We start from the raw sequence: 23559 nt of genomic DNA, 5'->3' as shown, positions 1-23559 counted from the left end.
GATTATGTGTGTAAGGAGGAGTTTGTAGCTATGTATTTAAATGCTCAGTAGTGATGTCGCAAACATAAAAATTTGGGTTTGCGAACGGCGAACTCGAACTTCCACAACTGTTCGCGAACGGGCGAACCGCCATAGACTTCAATAGGCAGGCGAACTTTAAAACCCACAGGGACTCTTTCTGGCCACAATAGTGATGGAAAAGTTGTTTCAAGGGGACTAACACCTGGACTGTGGCATGCCGGAGGGGGATCCATGGCAAAACTCCCACGGAAAATTACATAGTTGATGCAGAGTCTGTTTTTAAGCCATAAAGGGCATAAATCACCTAACATTCCTAAATTGTTTGGAATAACGTGCTTTAAAACATCAGGTATCATGTTGTATCGATCAGGTAGTGTAAGGGATACGCCCGCTTTACAGTGACAGACCAAACTCCCCGTTTAAAGGGACAGTCTACACCAGAATTTTTATTGTTTTAAAAGATAGATAATCCCTTTATTACCCATTTCCCAGTTTTGCATAACTAACACATTTATAATAATATACTTTTAACCTCTGTGATTATCTTGTATCTAAGCCTCTGCAAACTGCCCCTTTTTCAGTTCTTTTGACAGACTTGCAGTCTAGCCAATCAGTGCCTGCTCCCAGATAACTTCTCGTGCACGAGCACAGTGTTATCTATATAAAATACGTGAACTAACACCCTCTAGTGGTGAAAAACTGTGAAAATGCATTCTGAAAGAGGTGGGCTTCAAGGTCTAAGAAATTAGCATATGAACCTCCTAGGTTAAGCTTTCAACTAAGAATACCAAGAGAACAAAGCAAAATTGGTGATAAAAGTAAATTGGAAAATTGTTTAAAATTACATGCTCTATCTGAATCATGAAAGTTTATTTTGGCCTAGACTGTCCCTTTAACGCACCGCAAACAACCACAAACAGTCCCTTTGCACAACCGCAAACTCCCCATTTGCACAAGGTTGGATACCAAGCTAGCATGTCCCGTTCCTTGTCCTCACTGATGTCATTGAAGGTCTCTTCCTCCACCCAGCCACGTACAACACCAAGGGTCCCCGAAAGGTGACAACAAGCCCCCTGGGAAGCCTGCTGTGTTTGGTCTTCCACCTCCTCAAAGCCACCTTCCTCCTCTGACTCCTCTTCTTCAGACTCCTCTCTCTGCGTTATTATAAGGTTTGTTAAGTAGTACTATTCCTATCAGTTTAATCCCTGTTACGTCCCTTATCAGGGGACGTGTATATGGCATCGATTTTAGGAACCGGGAGATGGAAAAAGATGCTTGGTCGGTCCTCCTACTTCAAATTTGGGGCACTGCGCGTGCAATCTAATGTGCCACCAGATAGGAGTGGTGTGTTAAGTAGTTCTATTCTTATCAGTTCAATCCCTGTTACGTCCCCTATCAGGGGACGTGTATATGGCATCGATTTTAGGAACCGGGAGATGGAAAAGGATGCTTGGTCGGTCCTTCCGACTTCAAATTTGGGGCACTGCGCGTGCAATCTAATGTGCCACCAGATAGCAGTGGTGTGTTAAGTAGTTCTATTCTTATCAGTTTAATCCCTGTTACGTCCATGTGTGTAATGCTGCCTGACTGAGACATATCCCTGTTATCTACATCCTCTGGCAATAATGGTTGCGCATCACTCATTTCTTCCAACTGATGTGTAAATAACTCCTCTGACCGATTAAGTGAAGCAGCTGTGGTGCTAGTGTTGGTGGTGGCGGCGGCAGGTGGGCGAGTGGTAACTGTTACACCAGATATGAGTTGCACTGGGGTGACACTGTGCCCTGGCAGGCACTGAAACGCACACGTGTGAAGGAAACTGACTGCTATTATTTCACAGTCAAAAAAGTGTTTTTTTTTTTAAAATGTACACTACTGTTACACCAGATATGAGTTGCACTGGGGTGACGCTGTGCCCTGGCAGGCAGGCAGGCAGGCAGGCAGGCACTGAAACGCACACGTGTGAAGGAAACTGACTGCTATTATTTAACACAGTCAAAAAAGTGTTGGTTGTTTTAAATGTACACTACTGTTACACCAGATATGAGTTGCACTGGGGTGACACTGTGTCCTGGCAGGCAGGCACTGAAACGCACACGTGTGAAGGAAACTGACTGCTATTATTTAACACAGTCAAAAAAGTGTTGTTTTTTTTAAATTTACACTACTGTTACACCAGATATGAGTTGCACTGGGGTGACACTGTGCCCTGGCAGGCAGGCACTGAAACGCACACGTGTGAAGGAAACTGACTGCTATTATTTAACACAGTCAAAAAAGTGTTTTTTTTTAAATGTACACTACTGCTACACCATATATGAGTTGCACTGGGGTGATACTGTGCCCTGGCAGGCAGGCACTGAAATGCACACGTGTGAAGGAAACTGACTGCTATTATTTAACACAGTCAAAAAAGTGTTTTTTTTTTTATATGTACACTACTGTTACACCAGATATGAGTTGCACTGGGGTGACACTGTGCCCTGGCAGGCAGGCACTGAAACGCACACGTGTGAAGGAAACTGACTGCTATTAGTTAACACAGTCAAAAAAGTGTTTTTTTTTAAATGTACACTACTGTTACACCAGATAGGAGTTGCACTGGGGTGACACTGTGCCCTGGCAGGCAGGCCCTGAAACGCACACGTGTGAAGGAAACTGACTGCTATTATTTAACACAGTCAAAAAAGTGTTGTTTTTTTTTAAATGTACACTACTGTTACACCAGATATGAGTTGCACTAGGGTGATACTGTGCCCTGGCAGGCAGGCACTGAAACGCACACGTGTGAAGGAAACTGACTGCTATTATTTAACACAGTCAAAAAGGTGTTTTTTTTTTTTTTTTAAATGTACACTACTGTTACACCAGATATGAGTGGTGGCACTGGGAAAGTGGGCACAGTATACGCTGTGAGCCTGACACACACGCTGGCAGGCAGGCAACTGCAATTAGATTACACAGGAAAAAAAAAAAGCAGACTGATGTTCTAGCCCTAAAAAGGACTTTTTGGGGTGCTGTTCTTACAGCAGAGATCAGATGAGTCCTTCAGGACTGTAGTGGACACTGAATACACTAGCCTAGCTATCGATTTCCCTATTAATCAGCAGCAGCTACACTGTCCCTCCTCTCACTAAGAATGCAGCTTCCGAATGAATCTAAAATGGATGCTGTCCAGGAGGTAGGAGGGTCTGGGAGGGAGGGTCTGCTGCTGATTGGCTGGAATGTGTCTGCTGACTGTGAGGTACAGGGTCAAAGTATTACTCAATGATGACGAATAGGGGGTGGATGGAACATCGCATATGTTCGCCGGGAACTATTCATCGGCAAACTATTTGCGACATCACTAATGCTCAGACTTTTACTGTGATTATGTGTGTAAGGAGGAGTTTGTAGCTATGCATTCAACTGCTCAGACTTTTACTGTGATTATGTGTGTAAGGAGGAGTTTGTAGCTATGCATTCAACTGCTCAGACTTTTACTCTGATTATGTTTGTAAGGAGGAGTTTGTAGCTATGTATTTAACTGCTCAGACTTTTACTGTGATTATGTTTGTAAGGAGGAGTTTGTAGCTATGTATTTAACTGCTCAGACTTATAATGTGATTATATGTATAAGGAGGAGTTTGTAGCTATGTATTTAACTGCTCAGACTTTTACTGTGATTATGTGTGTAAGGAGGAGTTTGTAGCTATGTATTTAACTGCTCAGACTTATAATGTGATTATGTGTGTAAGGAGGAGTTTGTAGCTATGGATTTAAATGCTCAGACTTTTACTGTGATTATGTGTGTATGGAGGCGTTTGTAGCTATGCATTTAAATGCTCAGACTTTTACTGTGATTATGTGTGTATGGAGGCATTTGTAGCTATGCATTTAAATGCTCAGAATTTTACTGTGATTATGTGTATATGGAGGAGTTTGTAGCTATGCATTTAAATGCTCAGACTTTTACTGTGATTATGGGCTAGATTTATCAAAGCTGAGGCGTACAGGGGCACGTATACGCGCCCCTGTACGCCTCAGCTCGCCTGTGGCAGGGCGAAATTACCCATAGGTAATTAACATTGCACACAAGCGCAATTTTGCGCTGGCGTGCAATCCCGCCCCCTGCCCGCGCACAGCCAATCACGCACAGGCAGGAGCTGTCAATCTCCTCGGTCGGACTCGACCGCAGAGATTGAATTTCGCCACCTTAGAGGTGGCGAAGAGCTTAGGGAAGCAGCGGTCTGGTGACCGCTGATTGATAAATTACGGCGAGCAAGTTCTTATGAGAACTTGCAGCCGTAGGGGCTTGATAAATCGAGCCCTATGTGTGTATGGAGGAGTTTGTAGCTATGCATTTAAATGATTTAGTAAATGCTTAGACTTTTACTGTGATTATGTGTGTATGGAGGAGTTTGTAGCTATGCATTTAAATGATTTAGTAAATGCTTAGACTTTTACTGTGATTATGTGTGTATGGAGGAGTTTGTAGCTATGCTTTTAAATGCTTCAGTAAATGCTTAAACTTTTATAATTATCATACTACCTTTGTGTTGGAGTTGTGAGGATTTACCTGCACAGGTAAGCAGTATGCACAATCAGCAGTGGTACCACCCAGTGGGCAGCATTAGTCAGCAGGGGAGTGAAATGCTGGCCACACAGCAAGGGCACCTCTGGAAACCGAGGGTAAAGGTGGTGTTATTAAATCTACACAGATAGCAGGGATTTTGTAAATTATAACTTATATATAACTAATAAATCAGCTAAATTACAAGTTTTGAGCACTATAGGGATTTTAACGACCGCCAAAAAAGCGGCGTTATTTCACCTCCCTATAGCGCTGGAATTAAGAGTTTTAAAAAAAGTACACTTGTGCAGGTGATATGGTTGCGTTGAGCTCCATACTGCACCGAAATCAAGCGCTGCTGTTATGAGCCCGTGCATGATTTCTCCATAGACATCAATGGGGAGAGCCGGCAAAAAAAATGTCTAACACCTGTGATCGCGGAATGAAAAGCTCCGTAATGCAGCCCCATTGATGTCTATGGGGAAAATAAAACTAATGTTTAAACCTAACACCCTAACATAAACCCCGAGTCTAAACACCCCTAACCTGCCACCCCCATTTTAAACTAAATACAAATTTACCTGTGAAATAAATCCTAAGCTAGCTACAATATAACTAATAGTTATATTGTAGCTAGCTTAGGTTTTATTTTTATTTCACAGGTAAGTTTGTATTTATTTTAACCAGGTAGACTAGTTAGTAAATAGTGATTATTTACTAACTACCTAGTTAAAATAAATACAAACTTACCTGCGAAATAAAACCTAACTTGCCATACACTAAAACTAAGATTAATAAAAATAAAAATAACTAAATTACATAAAAAACAAACACTAAATTACAAAAAATAAGAAACAAATTATCAAAAATAAAAAATAATTACACCTAATCTAATAGCCATATCAAAACTAAATTACATAAAAAACAAACACTAAATTACAAAAAATAAGAAACAAATTATCAAAAATAAAAAATAATTACACCTAATCTAATAGCCATATCAAAATAAAAAAGCACCCCCAAAATAAAAAAACGTAGCCTACAATAAACTACCAATAATACCTTAAAAGGGCCTTTTGCGGGGCATTGCCCCAAAGATATCAGCTCTTTTAGGGCATTTAGCTCTTTTACATGCCCAGACCCTAAACTAAAAATAAAACCCACCCAAAAAACCTTTAAAAATCCTAACACTAACCCCCAACGATCCACTTACAGTTCTTGAAGTCCCACTTGAAGGATCCAGCCGGCGAATTCATCATCCATGCGGAAAGAAGTCTTGATCCAGACGGCCTCTTCGATCTTCATCCAGCCGTCGAAGTCCTCATCCAGGCAGCAAGAAGTCTTCATCCAGACGGCGCAGAGTGGGTCCATCCTGAAGACATCCGGCGCGGAGCATCCTCTTCATATGGTCGCCGTCATAAACTGGAACTTCAATGCAAGTGATGCAATCCAAGATGGCGTCCCTTGCATTCCTATTGGCTGAAAGATTTCAATCAGCCAATAGGAATTAGAGCTGCTAAAATCCTATTGGCTGATCCAATCAGCCAATAGGATTGAGCTCTTATTCTATTGGCTGTTCCAATCAGTCAATAGAATGAGAGCTCAATCCTATTGGCTGATTGGAACAGCCAATAGGATAAGAGTTCAATCCTACTGGCTGATTAGCGGCGGTGTGGGCGGACGGCAGATTAGGGGTTCATAATATTTAAATAGTGTTTGCGATGTCGGAGGGCGGCAGTTTAGCGGTTAATAACTTTATTATAGTGGTGACGATGTTGGGGAGTGGCAGAATAGGGGTTAATACATTTTAATAGTGACGCTATATCCAGAGTGGCAGGGGTTAATACATTTATTATAGTTTTTGTGATGTGGGAGGGCCTCAGTTTAGGGGTTAATAGGTAGTTTGTGGGTGTTAGTGTACTTTGTAACAGTTTAGTTATGAGTTTTATGTTACAGCTTTGTAGGGTAAAACTCATAACTACTGACTTTAGATGGCATTACGGATCTTGTCAGTATAGGGTGTACCGCTCACTTTTTGGCCTTCCAGGCAAACTCGTAATACCGGCACCATGGGAGTCCAATTGAAAAATGACTTCTTTAAAAGTGCGGTACTGACGTTGCGTGACGGCCAAAAAGGTGTGCGGTACAGCTATACCGACAAGACTCGTAATAGCAGCGTTAGGGAAAATGAAGCGTTATGGGCCATAACGCTGCTTTTTCAATCATAACGCCAAACTCGTAATCTAGATGATTGTTTAGGATGTCAATAAGTTATGATTTTTTAGCCTAATTAATAAAATATAGTTTCACTTTACTCATACATGAAAGTGTAAGTTAAATTCCTTATGAGAGAGCACACAAGGAGGTAACCCGTAGACCAAACATCTTACACATTTTGCGCCTCTGGACGACGCTTACTCATAGATGGTTATTTAAGAGTAAGGCACGAAATGCATAAGATATTTGGACTATGGGTTACCTCCTTGTGTGCTCTTTCATTTTAATGAACATAGAACGGTTTTGAATTTTGAAGTATATGAGTGCGGCAGTTTCTTTTTGGATTGCATATTTACTAGCAGTGTGTTTGCTGCCTGCACCCAGAATTGGTGTATCTTCTGGCTGTCTATAGGGCATACCTGGATGGTGTGAGTCTGCAGCCACATTTTTCTATGCTTGTGCAACTTATGGCACTATATGGAAGCAATATTTGTAGCAATCTTACATTGTTGCACAGATTGCTGCCCTCAAGTGCTCAACAGTGCATGACATTGTAAAATACTTTGTTACAAGCACTGATGCTATATAGTGCTCTAGAAACAGGGATCTAGGTGTGCTCTTCAACAAAAGGTACCAGGAGAGTGAAGTGAAATAGATAACAGAAGTTAGTTGGAAAGTTGTTTAAAATGACATATTCTGTCTGAATCATGAAAGTTTAATTTTGGCTTTCATGTTGCTTTTGGTTTTAAGAGGTTGCTGTAATCTCTGGCAGCCAAAGGGTTAAGGTAATCAGCAGAGACAGTATTACATGATTTAACTAATGGGTTTGAATACAGGCTGCATATCAGCTTAGTGACAAAGAATGGATAGCGCACAGCACAAGGATTCCTAATGCAAACAAAGAAAACAAAATGTGCAATGACGTATCGCATACCCTGTAAATACTTACAGATATTTTGTGAGCAGTTATACACAATGGCTAACCAGCTACATTACATAGTGGTGTTTCTATGAGGCATAGATCAGTCTCTCAAGGCTATCACTGTCCAATTGGGAGTTTTAGTGCCCTTTTGAGAGAAGGAACCCCTAGGCAGCTATCTATGTCTAATACAAAATCCTGCACATTGTATGTTATTTGCAGTACCTGATAGTGTGCGATGACATTCAGTCGCTTCCAGTCATTCTCTATCTTTGTTGTGATGTCTTCATCTTGCAGAATCATCCGGGCTCCACTTGCTTGTCGCCACTCTGTAAAGGATAGACATCTTTATATTAGCTCGCAAGCTGTGTGTGTGTGGATGGATGGATAGATGATAGATAGATGATAGATAACTTCCTGCTAATTCTCATTGGCTAAGATACTTCCTGCTAATGCTAACTGGCTGATAAGTTACTCATAATAATGCTCATAGGCTGATAGGTACTTCCTGCTAATGCTTTTGGTTCATAAGTTATTTATAATAATGCTCATAGGCTGATAGGTACTTCCTGCTAATGCTTATTGGTTCATAAGTTATTTATAATAATGCTCATAGGCTGATAGGTACTTCCAGCTAATGCTTATTGGTTCAAAAGTTATTCATAATAATTTCCATTGGCTGATAGGTACTCCATGCTAATGCTTATTGGTTCATAAGTTATTCATAATAATGTCCATTGGCTGATGGGTACTCCCTGCTAATGCTTATTGGTTCATAAGTTATTCATAATAATGCTCATTGGCTGATAGGTACTTCCTGCTAATGCTTATTGGCTCATAAGTTATTCATAATAATGCTCATTGGCTGAGAGGTACTTCCAGTTAATGTTTATTGGCTGATAATAATAATAGAACCCCCTGCTAATGCTCAGTGGATTATAGGTACCTCCTACTAATGCTCATCAGCTGATACAAACAACACTCACTGTTACAGTGGTGGACAGGGTCACAGCATTGCATTGCTAACAAGACATTGGTTTAGGGCTAGATCACGAGTGGAGCAAAAAATTGCACTTTTGCAAGCGCAATATTTGCGCTCCACTCGTAATACCAGCACATGCAATTGTGCGATGGTATTAGAAATAAACCGCAATGCGAACGCAACCTCGCGTTTGCATCGCATGGAAGCTTTGCGCTCACGAGAGGGCTCTTCCATAGGCTCCAATGGGAGCCTTGTTCTCATCCTGTGAGACACAGCTGAGAACCTAGCGCAGCGAAGGGGGTAAGCCGTGCAGCGATGGTCAGCAATAAATAAATATACATGTAAATGCTTATATACATATATATTTACGTGATCATGTGTATATATATATATATATATATATATATATATATATATATATACACACAGTTCCCCATAGACCGCAACGTAAAGGCACTTTTCAGTGCCATTTTTTTTTCTAACACAAGTCAGATTCCAAGTGAATCGCTAATTAATGCTCCTGCTCAAGGGCTAATTGCACTAGAAGTATCCTTTTTCGTTCATATTATGAGTTGAAAGTAAACTGTTTGCGTTCATATGCTAACCCGACGAACGCAAAAAGCCAAAGTTAGAATATTGCTTGTGAGTTCACATATTGCCCCATAAAATACACTCTCACGCAAACCTGATCGCATATTCTCAAATGTGCTAACCCGACATGAAAATATGAATATATATGTATACTGTATATATGTGATGGGGTTTTTTTTGGTGCAATATATATTTATACCTATATTTATACATGATTATATATAGAGATAGATAGATGGATATAGAAATATCTATTTACAAAAACTTAGAACATATTCTGCAATGTGCAGAAGATTGGAATTCCAAATATTTACTGTAAATACATAGTTAAAACCTTTATTAAAAAGTAATATTGTATAAATATATATTTTCATGTTTTCTTCAAATTAACTGCAAAGGGCTCCAATGCACTAACACAGCAAAAAAACAGAAATGATTACAAGTTATAATAAGAAGTGTATGTTAATATAAATCAAAATGATTATTATTATTATTATTATTATTATTATACTGCGCCAACATATTCCGCAGCGCTGAAAATGCTAATTATTTCTTCAAATGAAGATATATCAATGCCAAAACTTTTTCTATAAATATGTTTTTATAACCTTGAAGTTAAGAATTCCCTTGATTTGAAAAAAGAGAGTTAATATCAAAGCTACATATTTTTTCAATAATGGATTTTTTCCTAATGAATGATCTAATAAACTACAAAGTAGAACTGCGCTAAAGGTGACTTCCAGTAGGGATTTATATTCACTGATTTAAGAAAGTTCTCTTCTATTTGTGTATGTCAGATTAACGGAGCTCAGAAGACAGAAGCACTAAGGAGCAGACACCAATTCAATATCACATTGCTACCTTGCACAGACAGAAAAGGAAAAATCCCATTATCTTAATCTCACCTCCCTATCAGAAGTTGCTTTAATGCAAACTCAAAAGACTATTCTTTATATTTCAACACAGTCTATGTTTTATTGAATCCACTAGTTTCTGAATTTCTTGCAGGAAGTGACAATTCACAGAATATTCTGTAAAAGAGACACGGCCAATGACTCTAACCTGTCCTAGCCTTGTTTACTGTTGTAAAATATATTGTTTTTGTATTGTTGTGTAGCATGTGCTTATTGTATTATTGTTGTGTAATATGTGCTTATTGTATTATTGTTGTGTAGTATGTGATTATTGTTGTGTAATATGTGCTTATTGTATTATTGTTGTGTAGTATGTGCTTATTGTATTATTGTTGTGTAGTATGTGCTTATTGTATTATGTTTGTATAGTATGTGCTTATTGTATTATTGTTTGTGTAGTATGTGATTATTGTTGTGTAATATGTGCTTATTGTATTATTGTTGTGTAATATGTGCTTATTGTATTATTGTTGTGTAGTATGTGCTTATTGTATTATGTTTGTGTAGTATGTGATTATTGTATTATTGTTGTGTAATATGTGCCTATTATATTATTGTTGTGTAGTATGTGCTTATTGTATTATTGTTGTGTAGTATGTGCTTATTGTATTATGTTTGTATAGTATGTGCTTATTGTATTATTGTTTGTGTAGTATGTGATTATTGTTGTGTAATATGTGCTTATTGTATTATTGTTGTGTAATATGTGCTTATTGTATTATTGTTGTGTAGTATGTGCTTATTGTATTATGTTTGTGTAGTATGTGATTATTGTATTATTGTTGTGTAATATGTGCCTATTATATTATTGTTGTGTAGTATGTGCTTATTGTATTATTGTTGTGTAATATGTGCTTATTGTATTATTGTTGTGTAGTATGTGCTTATTGTATTATGTTTGTGTAGCATGTGCTTATTGTATTATTGTTGTGTAATATGTGCCTATTATATTATTGTTGTGTAGTATGTGCTTATTGTATTATTGTTGTGTAATATGTGCCTATTATATTATTGTTGTGTAATATGTGCTTATTGTATTATTGTTGTGTAATATGTGCTTATTGTATTATTGTTGTGTAATATGTGCTTATTGTATTATTGTTGTGTAGCATGTGCTTATTGTATTATTGTTGTGTAGTATGTGCCTATTATATTATTGTTGTGTAGTATGTGCTTATTGCATTATTGTTGTGTAATATGTGCTTATTGTATTAATGTTGTGTAATATGTGCTTATTGCATTATTGTTGTGTAATATGTGCTTATTGTATTATTGTTGTGTAATATGTGCTTATTGTATTATTGTTGTGTAATATGTGCTTATTGCATTATTGTTGTGTAATATGTGCTTATTGTATTATGTTTGTGTAGTATGTGATTATTGCATTATTGTTGTATAGTATGTGCTTATTGTATTATTGTTGTGTAATATGTGCTTATTGTATTATTGTTGTGTAATATGTGCTTATTGTATTATGTTTGTGTAGTATGTGATTATTGCATTATTGTTGTATAGTATGTGCTTATTGTATTATTGTTGTATAGTATGTGCCAATTGTATTATTGTTGTGTAGTATGTGCTTATTGTATTATTGTTGTGTAATATGTGCTTATTGTATTATGTTTGTGTAGTATGTGATTATTGTATTATTGTTGTGTAGTATGTGCCTATTGTATTATTGTTGTGTAGTATGTGATTATTGTATTATTGTTGTGTAATATGTGCTTATTGTATTATGTTTGTGTAGTATGTGATTATTGTTGTGTAATATGTGCTTATTGTATTATTGTTGTGTAGCATGTGCTTATTGTATTATTGTTGTGTAGTATGTGCTTATTGTATTATTGTTGTGTAATATGTGCTTATTGTATTATTGTTGTGTAATATGTGCTTATTGTATTATGTTTGCGTAGTATGTGCTTATTGTATTATTGTTGTGTAATATGTGCTTATTGTATTATTGTTGTGTAGTATGTGCTTATTGTATTATGTTTGTGTAGTATGTGCTTATTGTATTATGTTTGTGTAGTATGTGCTTATTGTATTATTGTTGTGTAGTATGTGCTTATTGTATTATGTTTGTGTAGTATGTGCTTATTGTATTATGTTTGTGTAGTATGTGCTTATTGTATTATGTTTGTGTAGTATGTGCTTATTGTATTATGTTTGTGTAGTATGTGCCTATTGTATTATGTTTGTGTAGTATGTGCTTATTGCATTATTGTTGTGTATTGTGTGCTTATTGTATTATGTTTGTGTAGTATGTGCTTATTGTATTATGTTTGTGTAGTATGTGCTTATTGTATTATTGTTGTGTAGTATGTGCTTATTGTATTATTGTTGTGTAATATGTGCTCATTGTATTATGTTTGTGTAGTATGTGATTATTGTATTATTGTTGTATAGTATGTGCTTATTGTATTATGTTTGTGTAGTATGTGCTTATTGTATTATTGTTGTGTAGCATGTGCTTATTGTATTATGTTTGTGTAGTATGTGATTATTGTTGTGTAATATGGTGCTTATTGTATTATTGTTGTGTAGCATGGTGCTTATTGTATTATTGTTGTGTAATATGTGCTTATTGTATTATTGTTGTGTAGTATGTGCTTATTGTATTATTGTTGTGTAGTATGTGCTTATTGTATTATTGTTGTGTAGCATGTGCTTATTGTATTATTGTAGTGTAATATGTGCTTATTGTATTATTGTTGTGTAGTATGTGCTTATTGTATTATGTTTGTGTAGTATGTGATTATTTTTGTGTAATATGTGCTTATTGTATTATGTTTGTGTAGTATGTGCTTATTGTATTATTGTTTTGTAATATGTGCTTATCGTATTATTGTTGTGTAGCATGTGCTTATTGTATTATTGTTTTGTAATATGTGCTCATTGTATTATGTTTGTGTAGTATGTGCTTATTGTATTATTGTTGTGTAATATGTGCTTATTATATTATTGTTGTATAATATGTGCTTATTGTATTATGTTTGTGTAGTATGTGCTTATTGTATTATTGTTGTGTAGTATGTGCTTATTGTATTATTGTTTTGTAATATGTGCTTATTGTATTATTGTTTTGTAATATGTGCTTATTGTATTATGTTTGTGTAGTATGTGCTTATTGTATTATTGTTGTGTAATATGTGCTTATTGTATTATTGTTGTGTAGTATGTGCTTATTGTATTATTGTTGTGTAATATGTGCTTATTGTATTATTGTTGTGTAATATGTGCTTATTGTATTATGTTTGTGTAGTATGTGCTTATTGTATTATTGTTGTGTAATATGTGCTTATTGTATTATTGTTGTGTAGTATGTGCTTATTGTATTATTGTTGTGTAATATGTGCTTATTGCATTATTGTTGTGTAGTATGTGCCTATTATATTATTGTTGTGTAGTATGTGCTTATTGTATTATTGTTGTGTAGTATGTGCCTATTATATTATTGTTGTGTAATATGTGCTTATTGTATTATGTTTGTGTAGTATGTGCTTATTGTATTATGTTTGTGTAGTATGTGCTTATTGTATTATTGTTGTGTAATATGTGCTTATTGTATTATGTTTCTGTAGTATGTGCTTATTGTATTATGTTTGTGTAGTATGTGCTTATTGTATTATGTTTGTGTAGTATGTGCTTATTGTATTATGTTTGTGTAGTATGTGCTTATTGCATTATGTTTGTGTAGTATGTGCTTATTGTATTATGTTTGTGTAGTATGTGCTTATTGCATTATTGTTGTGTAATATGTGCTTATTGTATTATGTTTGTGTAGTATGTGCTTATTGCATTATTGTTGTGTAATATGTGCTTATTGTATTATTGTTTTGTAATATGTGCTTATTGTATTATGTTTGTGTAGTATGTGATTATTGTTGTGTAATATGTGCTTATTGTATTATTGTTGTGTAATATGTGCTTATTGTATTATGTTTGTGTAGTATGTGCTTATTGTATTATTGTTGTTTAATATGTGCTTATTGTATTATTGTTGTGTAATATGTGCTTATTGTATTATTGTTGTGTAATATGTGCTTATTGTATTATGTTTGTGTAGTATGTGCTTATTGTATTATTGTTGTGTAGTATGTGCTTATTGTATTATGTTTGTGTAGTATGTGCTTATTGTATTATGTTTGTGTAGTATGTGCTTATTGCATTATTGTTGTGTATTGTGTGCTTATTGTATTATGTTTGTGTAATATGTGCTTATTGTATTATGTTTGTGTAGTATGTGCTTATTGCATTATTGTTGTGTATTGTGTGCTTATTGTATTATTGTTGTGTAGTATGTGCTTATTTTATTATTGTTGTGTAATATGTGCTTATTGTATTATTGTTGTGTAATTTGTGCTTATTGTGTTATTGTTGTGTAATATGTGCTTATTGTATTATGTTTGTGTAGCATGTGCTTATTGCATTATTGTTGTGTATTGTGTGCTTATTGTATTATGTTTGTGTAATATGTGCTTATTGTATTATGTTTGTGTAGTATGTGCTTATTGCATTATTGTTGTGTATTGTGTGCTTATTGTATTATGTTTGTGTAGTATGTGCTTATTGTATTATGTTTGTGTAGTATGTGCTTATTGCATTATTTTTGTGTATTGTGTGCTTATTGTATTATGTTTGTGTAGTATGTGCTTATTGTATTATTGTTGTGTAGTATGTGCTTATTGTATTATGTTTGCTTAGTATGTGCTTATTGCATTATTGTTGTGTAGTATGTGCTTATTGCATTATTGTGTATTGTGTGCTTATTGTATTATGTTTGTGTAATATGTGCTTATTGTATTATGTTTGTGTAGTATGTGCTTATTGCATTATTGTTGTGTATTGTGTGCTTATTGTATTATGTTTGTGTAGTATGTGCTTATTGTATTATGTTTGTGTAGTATGTGCTTATTGCATTATTGTTGTGTATTGTGTGCTTATTGTATTATGTTTGTGTAGTATGTGCTTATTGTATTATTGTTGTGTAGTATGTGCTTATTGTATTATTGTTGTGTAGTATGTGCTTATTGTATTATGTTTGTGTAGTATGTGATTATTGTATTATTGTTGTGTAATATGTGCCTATTATATTATTGTTGTGTAGTATGTGCTTATTGTATTATTGTTGTGTAATATGTGCTTATTGTATTATTGTTGTGTAGTATGTGCTTATTGTATTATGTTTGTGTAGCATGTGCTTATTGTATTATTGTTGTGTAATATGTGCCTATTATATTATTGTTGTGTAGTATGTGCTTATTGTATTATTGTTGTTTAATATGTGCCTATTATATTATTGTTGTGTAATATGTGCTTATTGTATTATTGTTGTGTAATATGTGCTTATTGTATTATTGTTGTGTAATATGTGCTTATTGTATTATTGTTGTGTAGCATGTGCTTATTGTATTATTGTTGTGTAGTATGTGCCTATTATATTATTGTTGTGTAGTATGTGCTTATTGCATTATTGTTGTGTAATATGTGCTTATTGTATTAATGTTGTGTAATATGTGCTTATTGCATTATTGTTGTGTAATATGTGCTTATTGTATTATTGTTGTGTAATATGTGCTTATTGTATTATTGTTGTGTAATATGTGCTTATTGCATTATTGTTGTGTAATATGTGCTTATTGTATTATGTTTGTGTAGTATGTGATTATTGCATTATTGTTGTATAGTATGTGCTTATTGTATTATTGTTGTGTAATATGTGCTTATTGTATTATTGTTGTGTAATATGTGCTTATTGTATTATGTTTGTGTAGTATGTGATTATTGCATTATTGTTGTATAGTATGTGCTTATTGTATTATTGTTGTATAGTATGTGCCAATTGTATTATTGTTGTGTAGTATGTGCTTATTGTATTATTGTTGTGTAATATGTGCTTATTGTATTATGTTTGTGTAGTATGTGATTATTGTATTATTGTTGTGTAGTATGTGCCTATTGTATTATTGTTGTGTAGTATGTGATTATTGTATTATTGTTGTGTAATATGTGCTTATTGTATTATGTTTGTGTAGTATGTGATTATTGTTGTGTAATATGTGCTTATTGTATTATTGTTGTGTAGCATGTGCTTATTGTATTATTGTTGTGTAGTATGTGCTTATTGTATTATTGTTGTGTAATATGTGCTTATTGTATTATTGTTGTGTAATATGTGCTTATTGTATTATGTTTGCGTAGTATGTGCTTATTGTATTATTGTTGTGTAGTATGTGCTTATTGTATTATGTTTGTGTAGTATGTGCTTATTGTATTATGTTTGTGTAGTATGTGCTTATTGTATTATTGTTGTGTAGTATGTGCTTATTGTATTATGTTTGTGTAGTATGTGCTTATTGTATTATGTTTGTGTAGTATGTGCTTATTGTATTATGTTTGTGTAGTATGTGCTTATTGTATTATGTTTGTGTAGTATGTGCCTATTGTATTATGTTTGTGTAGTATGTGCTTATTGCATTATTGTTGTGTATTGTGTGCTTATTGTATTATGTTTGTGTAGTATGTGCTTATTGTATTATGTTTGTGTAGTATGTGCTTATTGTATTATTGTTGTGTAGTATGTGCTTATTGTATTATTGTTGTGTAATATGTGCTCATTGTATTATGTTTGTGTAGTATGTGATTATTGTATTATTGTTGTATAGTATGTGCTTATTGTATTATGTTTGTGTAGTATGTGCTTATTGTATTATTGTTGTGTAGCATGTGCTTATTGTATTATGTTTGTGTAGTATGTGATTATTGTTGTGTAATATGTGCTTATTGTATTATTGTTGTGTAGCATGTGCTTATTGTATTATTGTAGTGTAATATGTGCTTATTGTATTATTGTTGTGTAGTATGTGCTTATTGTATTATTGTTGTGTAGTATGTGCTTATTGTATTATTGTTGTGTAGCATGTGCTTATTGTATTATTGTAGTGTAATATGTGCTTATTGTATTATTGTTGTGTAGTATGTGCTTATTGTATTATGTTTGTGTAGTATGTGATTATTTTTGTGTAATATGTGCTTATTGTATTATGTTTGTGTAGTATGTGCTTATTGTATTATTGTTTTGTAATATGTGCTTATCGTATTATTGTTGTGTAGCATGTGCTTATTGTATTATTGTTTTGTAATATGTGCTCATTGTATTATGTTTGTGTAGTATGTGCTTATTGTATTATTGTTGTGTAATATGTGCTTATTATATTATTGTTGTATAATATGTGCTTATTGTATTATGTTTGTGTAGTATGTGCTTATTGTATTATTGTTGTGTAGTATGTGCTTATTGTATTATTGTTTTGTAATATGTGCTTATTGTATTATTGTTTTGTAATATGTGCTTATTGTATTATGTTTGTGTAGTATGTGCTTATTGTATTATTGTTGTGTAATATGTGCTTATTGTATTATTGTTGTGTAGTATGTGCTTATTGTATTATTGTTGTGTAATATGTGCTTATTGTATTATTGTTTTGTAATATGTGCTTATTGTATTATGTTTGTGTAGTATGTGCTTATTGTATTATTGTTGTGTAATATGTGCTTATTGTATTATTGTTGTGTAGTATGTGCTTATTGTATTATTGTTGTGTAATATGTGCTTATTGCATTATTGTTGTGTAGTATGTGCCTATTATATTATTGTTGTGTAGTATGTGCTTATTGTATTATTGTTGTGTAGTATGTGCCTATTATATTATTGTTGTGTAATATGTGCTTATTGTATTATGTTTGTGTAGTATGTGCTTATTGTATTATGTTTGTGTAGTATGTGCTTATTGTATTATTGTTGTGTAATATGTGCTTATTGTATTATGTTTGTGTAGTATGTGCTTATTGTATTATGTTTGTGTAGTATGTGCTTATTGTATTATGTTTGTGTAGTATGTGCTTATTGCATTATGTTTGTGTAGTATGTGCTTATTGTATTATGTTTGTGTAGTATGTGCTTATTGCATTATTGTTGTGTAATATGTGCTTATTGTATTATGTTTGTGTAGTATGTGCTTATTGCATTATTGTTGTGTAATATGTGCTTATTGTATTATTGTTTTGTAATATGTGCTTATTGTATTATGTTTGTGTAGTATGTGATTATTGTTGTGTAATATGTGCTTATTGTATTATTGTTGTGTAATATGTGCTTATTGTATTATGTTTGTGTAGTATGTGCTTATTGTATTATTGTTGTTTAATATGTGCTTATTGTATTATTGTTGTGTAATATGTGCTTATTGTATTATTGTTGTGTAATATGTGCTTATTGTATTATGTTTGTGTAGTATGTGCTTATTGTATTATTGTTGTGTAGTATGTGCTTATTGTATTATGTTTGTGTAGTATGTGCTTATTGTATTATGTTTGTGTAGTATGTGCTTATTGCATTATTGTTGTGTATTGTGTGCTTATTGTATTATGTTTGTGTAATATGTGCTTATTGTATTATGTTTGTGTAGTATGTGCTTATTGCATTATTGTTGTGTATTGTGTGCTTATTGTATTATTGTTGTGTAGTATGTGCTTATTTTATTATTGTTGTGTAATATGTGCTTATTGTATTATTGTTGTGTAATTTGTGCTTATTGTGTTATTGTTGTGTAATATGTGCTTATTGTATTATGTTTGTGTAGCATGTGCTTATTGCATTATTGTTGTGTATTGTGTGCTTATTGTATTATGTTTGTGTAATATGTGCTTATTGTATTATGTTTGTGTAGTATGTGCTTATTGCATTATTGTTGTGTATTGTGTGCTTATTGTATTATGTTTGTGTAGTATGTGCTTATTGTATTATGTTTGTGTAGTATGTGCTTATTGCATTATTTTTGTGTATTGTGTGCTTATTGTATTATGTTTGTGTAGTATGTGCTTATTGTATTATTGTTGTGTAGTATGTGCTTATTGTATTATGTTTGCTTAGTATGTGCTTATTGCATTATTGTTGTGTAGTATGTGCTTATTGCATTATTGTGTATTGTGTGCTTATTGTATTATGTTTGTGTAATATGTGCTTATTGTATTATGTTTGTGTAGTATGTGCTTATTGCATTATTGTTGTGTATTGTGTGCTTATTGTATTATGTTTGTGTAGTATGTGCTTATTGTATTATGTTTGTGTAGTATGTGCTTATTGCATTATTGTTGTGTATTGTGTGCTTATTGTATTATGTTTGTGTAGTATGTGCTTATTGTATTATTGTTGTGTAGTATGTGCTTATTTTATTATGTTTGCTTAGTATGTGCTTATTGCATTATTGTTGTGTAGTATGTGCTTATTGTATTATTGTTGTGTAATATGTGCTTATTGTATTATGTTTGTGTAGTATGTGCCTATTATATTATTGTTGTGTAGTATGTGCTTATTGTATTATTGTAGTGTAATATGTGTTTATTGTATTATTGTTGTGTAATATGTGCTTATTGCATTATTGTTGTGTAGTATGTGCTTATTGTATTATTGTTGTGTAATATGTGCTTATTGTATTATGTTTGTGTAGTATGTGCCTATTATATTATTGTTGTGTAGTATGTGCTTATTGTATTATTGTAGTGTAATATGTGCTTATTGTATTATTGTTGTGTAGTATGTGCTTATTGTATTATTGTTGTGTAATATGTGCTTATTATATTATTGTTGTGTAATATGTGCTTATTGTATTATTGTTGTGTAGTATGTGCTTATTGTATTATTGTTGTGTAATATGTGCTTATTGTATTATTGTTGTGTAGTATGTGCTTATTTTATTATTGTTGTGTAATATGTGCTTATTGCATTATTGTTGTGTAGTATGTGCTTATTGTATTATTGTTGTGAAGTATGTGCTTATTGTATTATTGTTGTGTAGTATGTTCTTATTATATTATTGTTGTGTATTGTGTGCTTATTGTATTATTGTTGTATAGTATGTGCTTATTATATTATTGTTGCGTAGTATATGCTTATTGTATTATTGTTGTGTAGTATGTGCTTATTGTATTATTGTTGTGTATTGTGTCCTTATTGTATTATTGTTGTGTAGTATGCGCTTATTGTATCATTGTTGTGTAGTATGTGCTTATTGTATTATTGTTGTGTAGTATGTGCTTATTGTATTATTGTTGTATAGTATGTGCTTATTGTATTATTCTTGTGAAGTATGTACTTATTGTATTATTGTTGTGAAGTATGTACTTATTGTATTATTGTTGTGAAGTATGTGCTTATTGTATTATTGTTGTGTAGTATGTTCTTATTATATTATTGTTGTGTATTGTGTGCTTATTGTATTATTGTTGTATAGTATGTGCTTATTATATTATTGTTGCGTAGTATATGCTTATTGTATTATTGTTGTGTAGTATGTGCTTATTGTATTATTGTTGTGTATTGTGTCCTTATTGTATTATTGTTGTGTAGTATGCGCTTATTGTATCATTGGTGTGTAGTATGTGCTTATTATTGCTGTGTACGTATATAATGTGTGTAACAAGTTCAGATCTAGAGTGTGTACTGTGTTTATTCTAGTGTAACTATAATTTAGACACAAATGGAGTTTATTAATAGAGAAGATTTTAATTGCTGTTTTGTGACACCCAGAATTAATTTGCTTTTACTTAGGTCGGTAGCTAACAAGGAAAACCATTGAGATACTGGTTAAAAATGCAGAATGCCATATAGAAAAACTACAGCTCATTCTATGCATTTACATGTGACTTGGTTTGTGTGTGTGTGTGTGTATAGATATATATACATACACATAAAAATATAAAAAGTTACTTTACATAATCAATGGGGATAAAACTAAAAATCCATAACTATCTATTGACACTCAGTGAAGCCTATATTCATCTGTAGGAGACTTACCAAATTCAAATCTATCTACAGGACACTCACCTAAATCCCTTTCTGTCTACATAAAACTAATCTAAATCCAAATCTACAGATCACTCACCTATCTTCATATCTCTCTACATGTAATTTACCTTAATCCATAACTATCTACAGACACTCACTGAAATCTTTATTCATCTGTAGGACACTTTCGAAATTTAAAGATTCTGCAATGCTAAAATACGGGTCTAATATGCAAGTTAACAATTATGGGAGACAAAGGGATAGAGGGCCCTGCCAAGAGTTTCACTGTTGTACATGTAATTTACGTTAATCTATAACCATCTACAGGACACTCGCCTGGATGACCCTCACTTAACTCCCTAACTGCCTACAGGACATTCACCTATATCCATATTTCTGTAGATGACCCTAACTTAACTCCCTATCTACCTACAAGACCTATCTGTCTACATAAAGCTCATCCAAATCCATATCTATCTATATCATGGTCACTCACCTGTATACATATCCATTTACAGGTCAATCACCTATATACATATCCATTGACAGTTCGCTCGCCATTACCAAATCCATTTACCAGTCACTCACCTATATCCATATCTCTCTACATGTCACTCACTTTAACCCATAATCATCTAAAGGACACTCACCTATAGATCACACTACAGGTCATTAACTTAAATCCATATATCTCTATACATCCCTTACCTAAATCCATATCTGCTGCCTTTGGACGATGGGAGCATGGCAGGTTCTTGAAAATGGCATCTAGGATCTTCTCCTTGACTTGGGTAACTGTGTCACAGTTCAGAATTTTCACAGGGATCATGGGACTGTTCACATTGTCTGGATTTACACAGTTAAGTACCTGAAAATAACACAAGATATATTATACAAAGAAACAGTTTTATTTTTACACTAGAGACAACAAGGCAATTGGCTACCACTGACAGCTGTAGCACATAGTGCAATACCATGCACCTTTCCTAGCAGCCAAGGGGTTAAGGGGCAGAAAAGTTAAAATTAAATGTTTACGATTCAGATAGAGCATGCTACTATCTAATTTGTTTTGTTTTCTTGTATCCTTTATTGAAAAGCATACCTAGGTAGGTTTAGGAGCAACACAATTAAAGCTAATGATTGGTGGCTGCACATATATGCATCTTGTCTTTGGCTCTCCTGGTATGTTCAGCTAACTCTCAGTACTGTATGTCTGCTCCTTCAACAAAAGATACTAAGAGAATGAAGCAAATTTGATAATAGAAGTAAATTGGAAAGTTGTTTAAAAGGGTATGTTCTGTCTGAATCATGCAAGAAAAAAAATGGGTTTCATATCCCTTTAAATTAGCCCGGGTTTTTATATTTGGTTTCTACTGAAACTGACTGGCAATCATGTTACCCAGTTCAACATTTCTTATCTAATAGATCGGTCTACTTGAAAATTTGATACATCTAGACTTACATTTCTTAGAAATATGTTTAAATAAAATGATTAAAAATCAAGCAAATTAACAAATAATAATTATCTGATACTGTTAATTTAAGTTAAAGGGACAGTTTACCCAAAAACCAATGAACCATTTTACATGCTGGAATGTATTAAATAGTTTAAGTAGCTTGTTTACCCTTATTTTGGCATTTGAAATAGCCAGTTTATCCAGGGGAATCCCAACCTACGCTGAAAATTTCTATACGGAAGTAAACACATTCTGCAGAAGAAATTACACTCCCAGTGGGTGTATTTGAGAGTTATGTAAAAAAATGATAATTTTTCTTAAAGTATTGGGCTTTGGCTTACAAACAGATATAAGTAAGTATGTATACACAAAGTGATAACATAATGAGATCTGATATTACCTGCAAGCTCAACCCATTCAATAGGTTGTGGTTTAAAAGCACAAAACCAGCAAATTCATATACACAAATAAACCTGAAAGTGAATTTCTCATACATTTTATACTCGGCAGCTGGTATAACAAGTCATTGAAAATACATTGAGGGAAAAACTATTTTACAGGGTACTGTCCCTGTAACCTTTAAAAAAGCAGCATTGATTTTTTTTTAAATATTATGCTGAGCGCCGCTGTCAGTGAACAGGTTACTGCACTTACAGGTCCTTATTTAAGCAGAATACATAAGATACTTTTGGAGCCAACAATATTGGTTGTATAATAGTTAGCACCAACCAAAGACTTATTTGAAATATGTAAAAAAAAATAATAATAATGTTCACCACAGAACCCCGCACCCCCCCCCCACACACACACACACTTAAAAAACATACGCCTAGATTACGAGTCTTGGAAGAAGTGATCGGTAGACCCTCTACCGCCAAGACTCCAACTACAAAAAAAAGTCAGTAGTTAAGAGCTTTATGGGCTAACGCCGGAACATAAAGCTCTTAACTACTGTGCTATAAAGTACACTAACACCCATAAGCTACCTATAAACCCCTAAACCGAGGCCCCCCCACATCGCAAACCCTATAATACAAATGTTTAACCTCTAATCTGCCGA

At 33.5% G+C, this 23559-nt stretch overlaps 1 protein-coding gene across 1 annotated transcript in view; it reads right to left on the bottom strand.

Annotated features, from left to right (window-relative positions):
• Nucleotides 1-23559, bottom strand: part of PLXNA4 (plexin A4) — a 1088215-nt gene that overhangs the window by 125369 nt on the left and 939287 nt on the right. Inside the window, exons 25-26 of the mRNA XM_053716394.1 lie at nt 21751-21910; nt 7935-8038 (exon numbers count right to left, since the gene is read on the bottom strand). Of these exons, the coding sequence (XP_053572369.1) occupies nt 7935-8038; nt 21751-21910 (264 nt within the window). The remainder of the gene's footprint in view (nt 1-7934; nt 8039-21750; nt 21911-23559) is intronic.

The sequence above is a fragment of the Bombina bombina genome, chromosome 6 (genome assembly GCF_027579735.1).
Source record: "Bombina bombina isolate aBomBom1 chromosome 6, aBomBom1.pri, whole genome shotgun sequence".
In the NCBI taxonomy this organism is placed as follows: domain Eukaryota; kingdom Metazoa; phylum Chordata; class Amphibia; order Anura; family Bombinatoridae; genus Bombina; species Bombina bombina.
The sequence above is the reverse complement of the archived record's forward strand: the minus strand, read 5'-3'. Positions and strand labels throughout refer to the sequence as shown.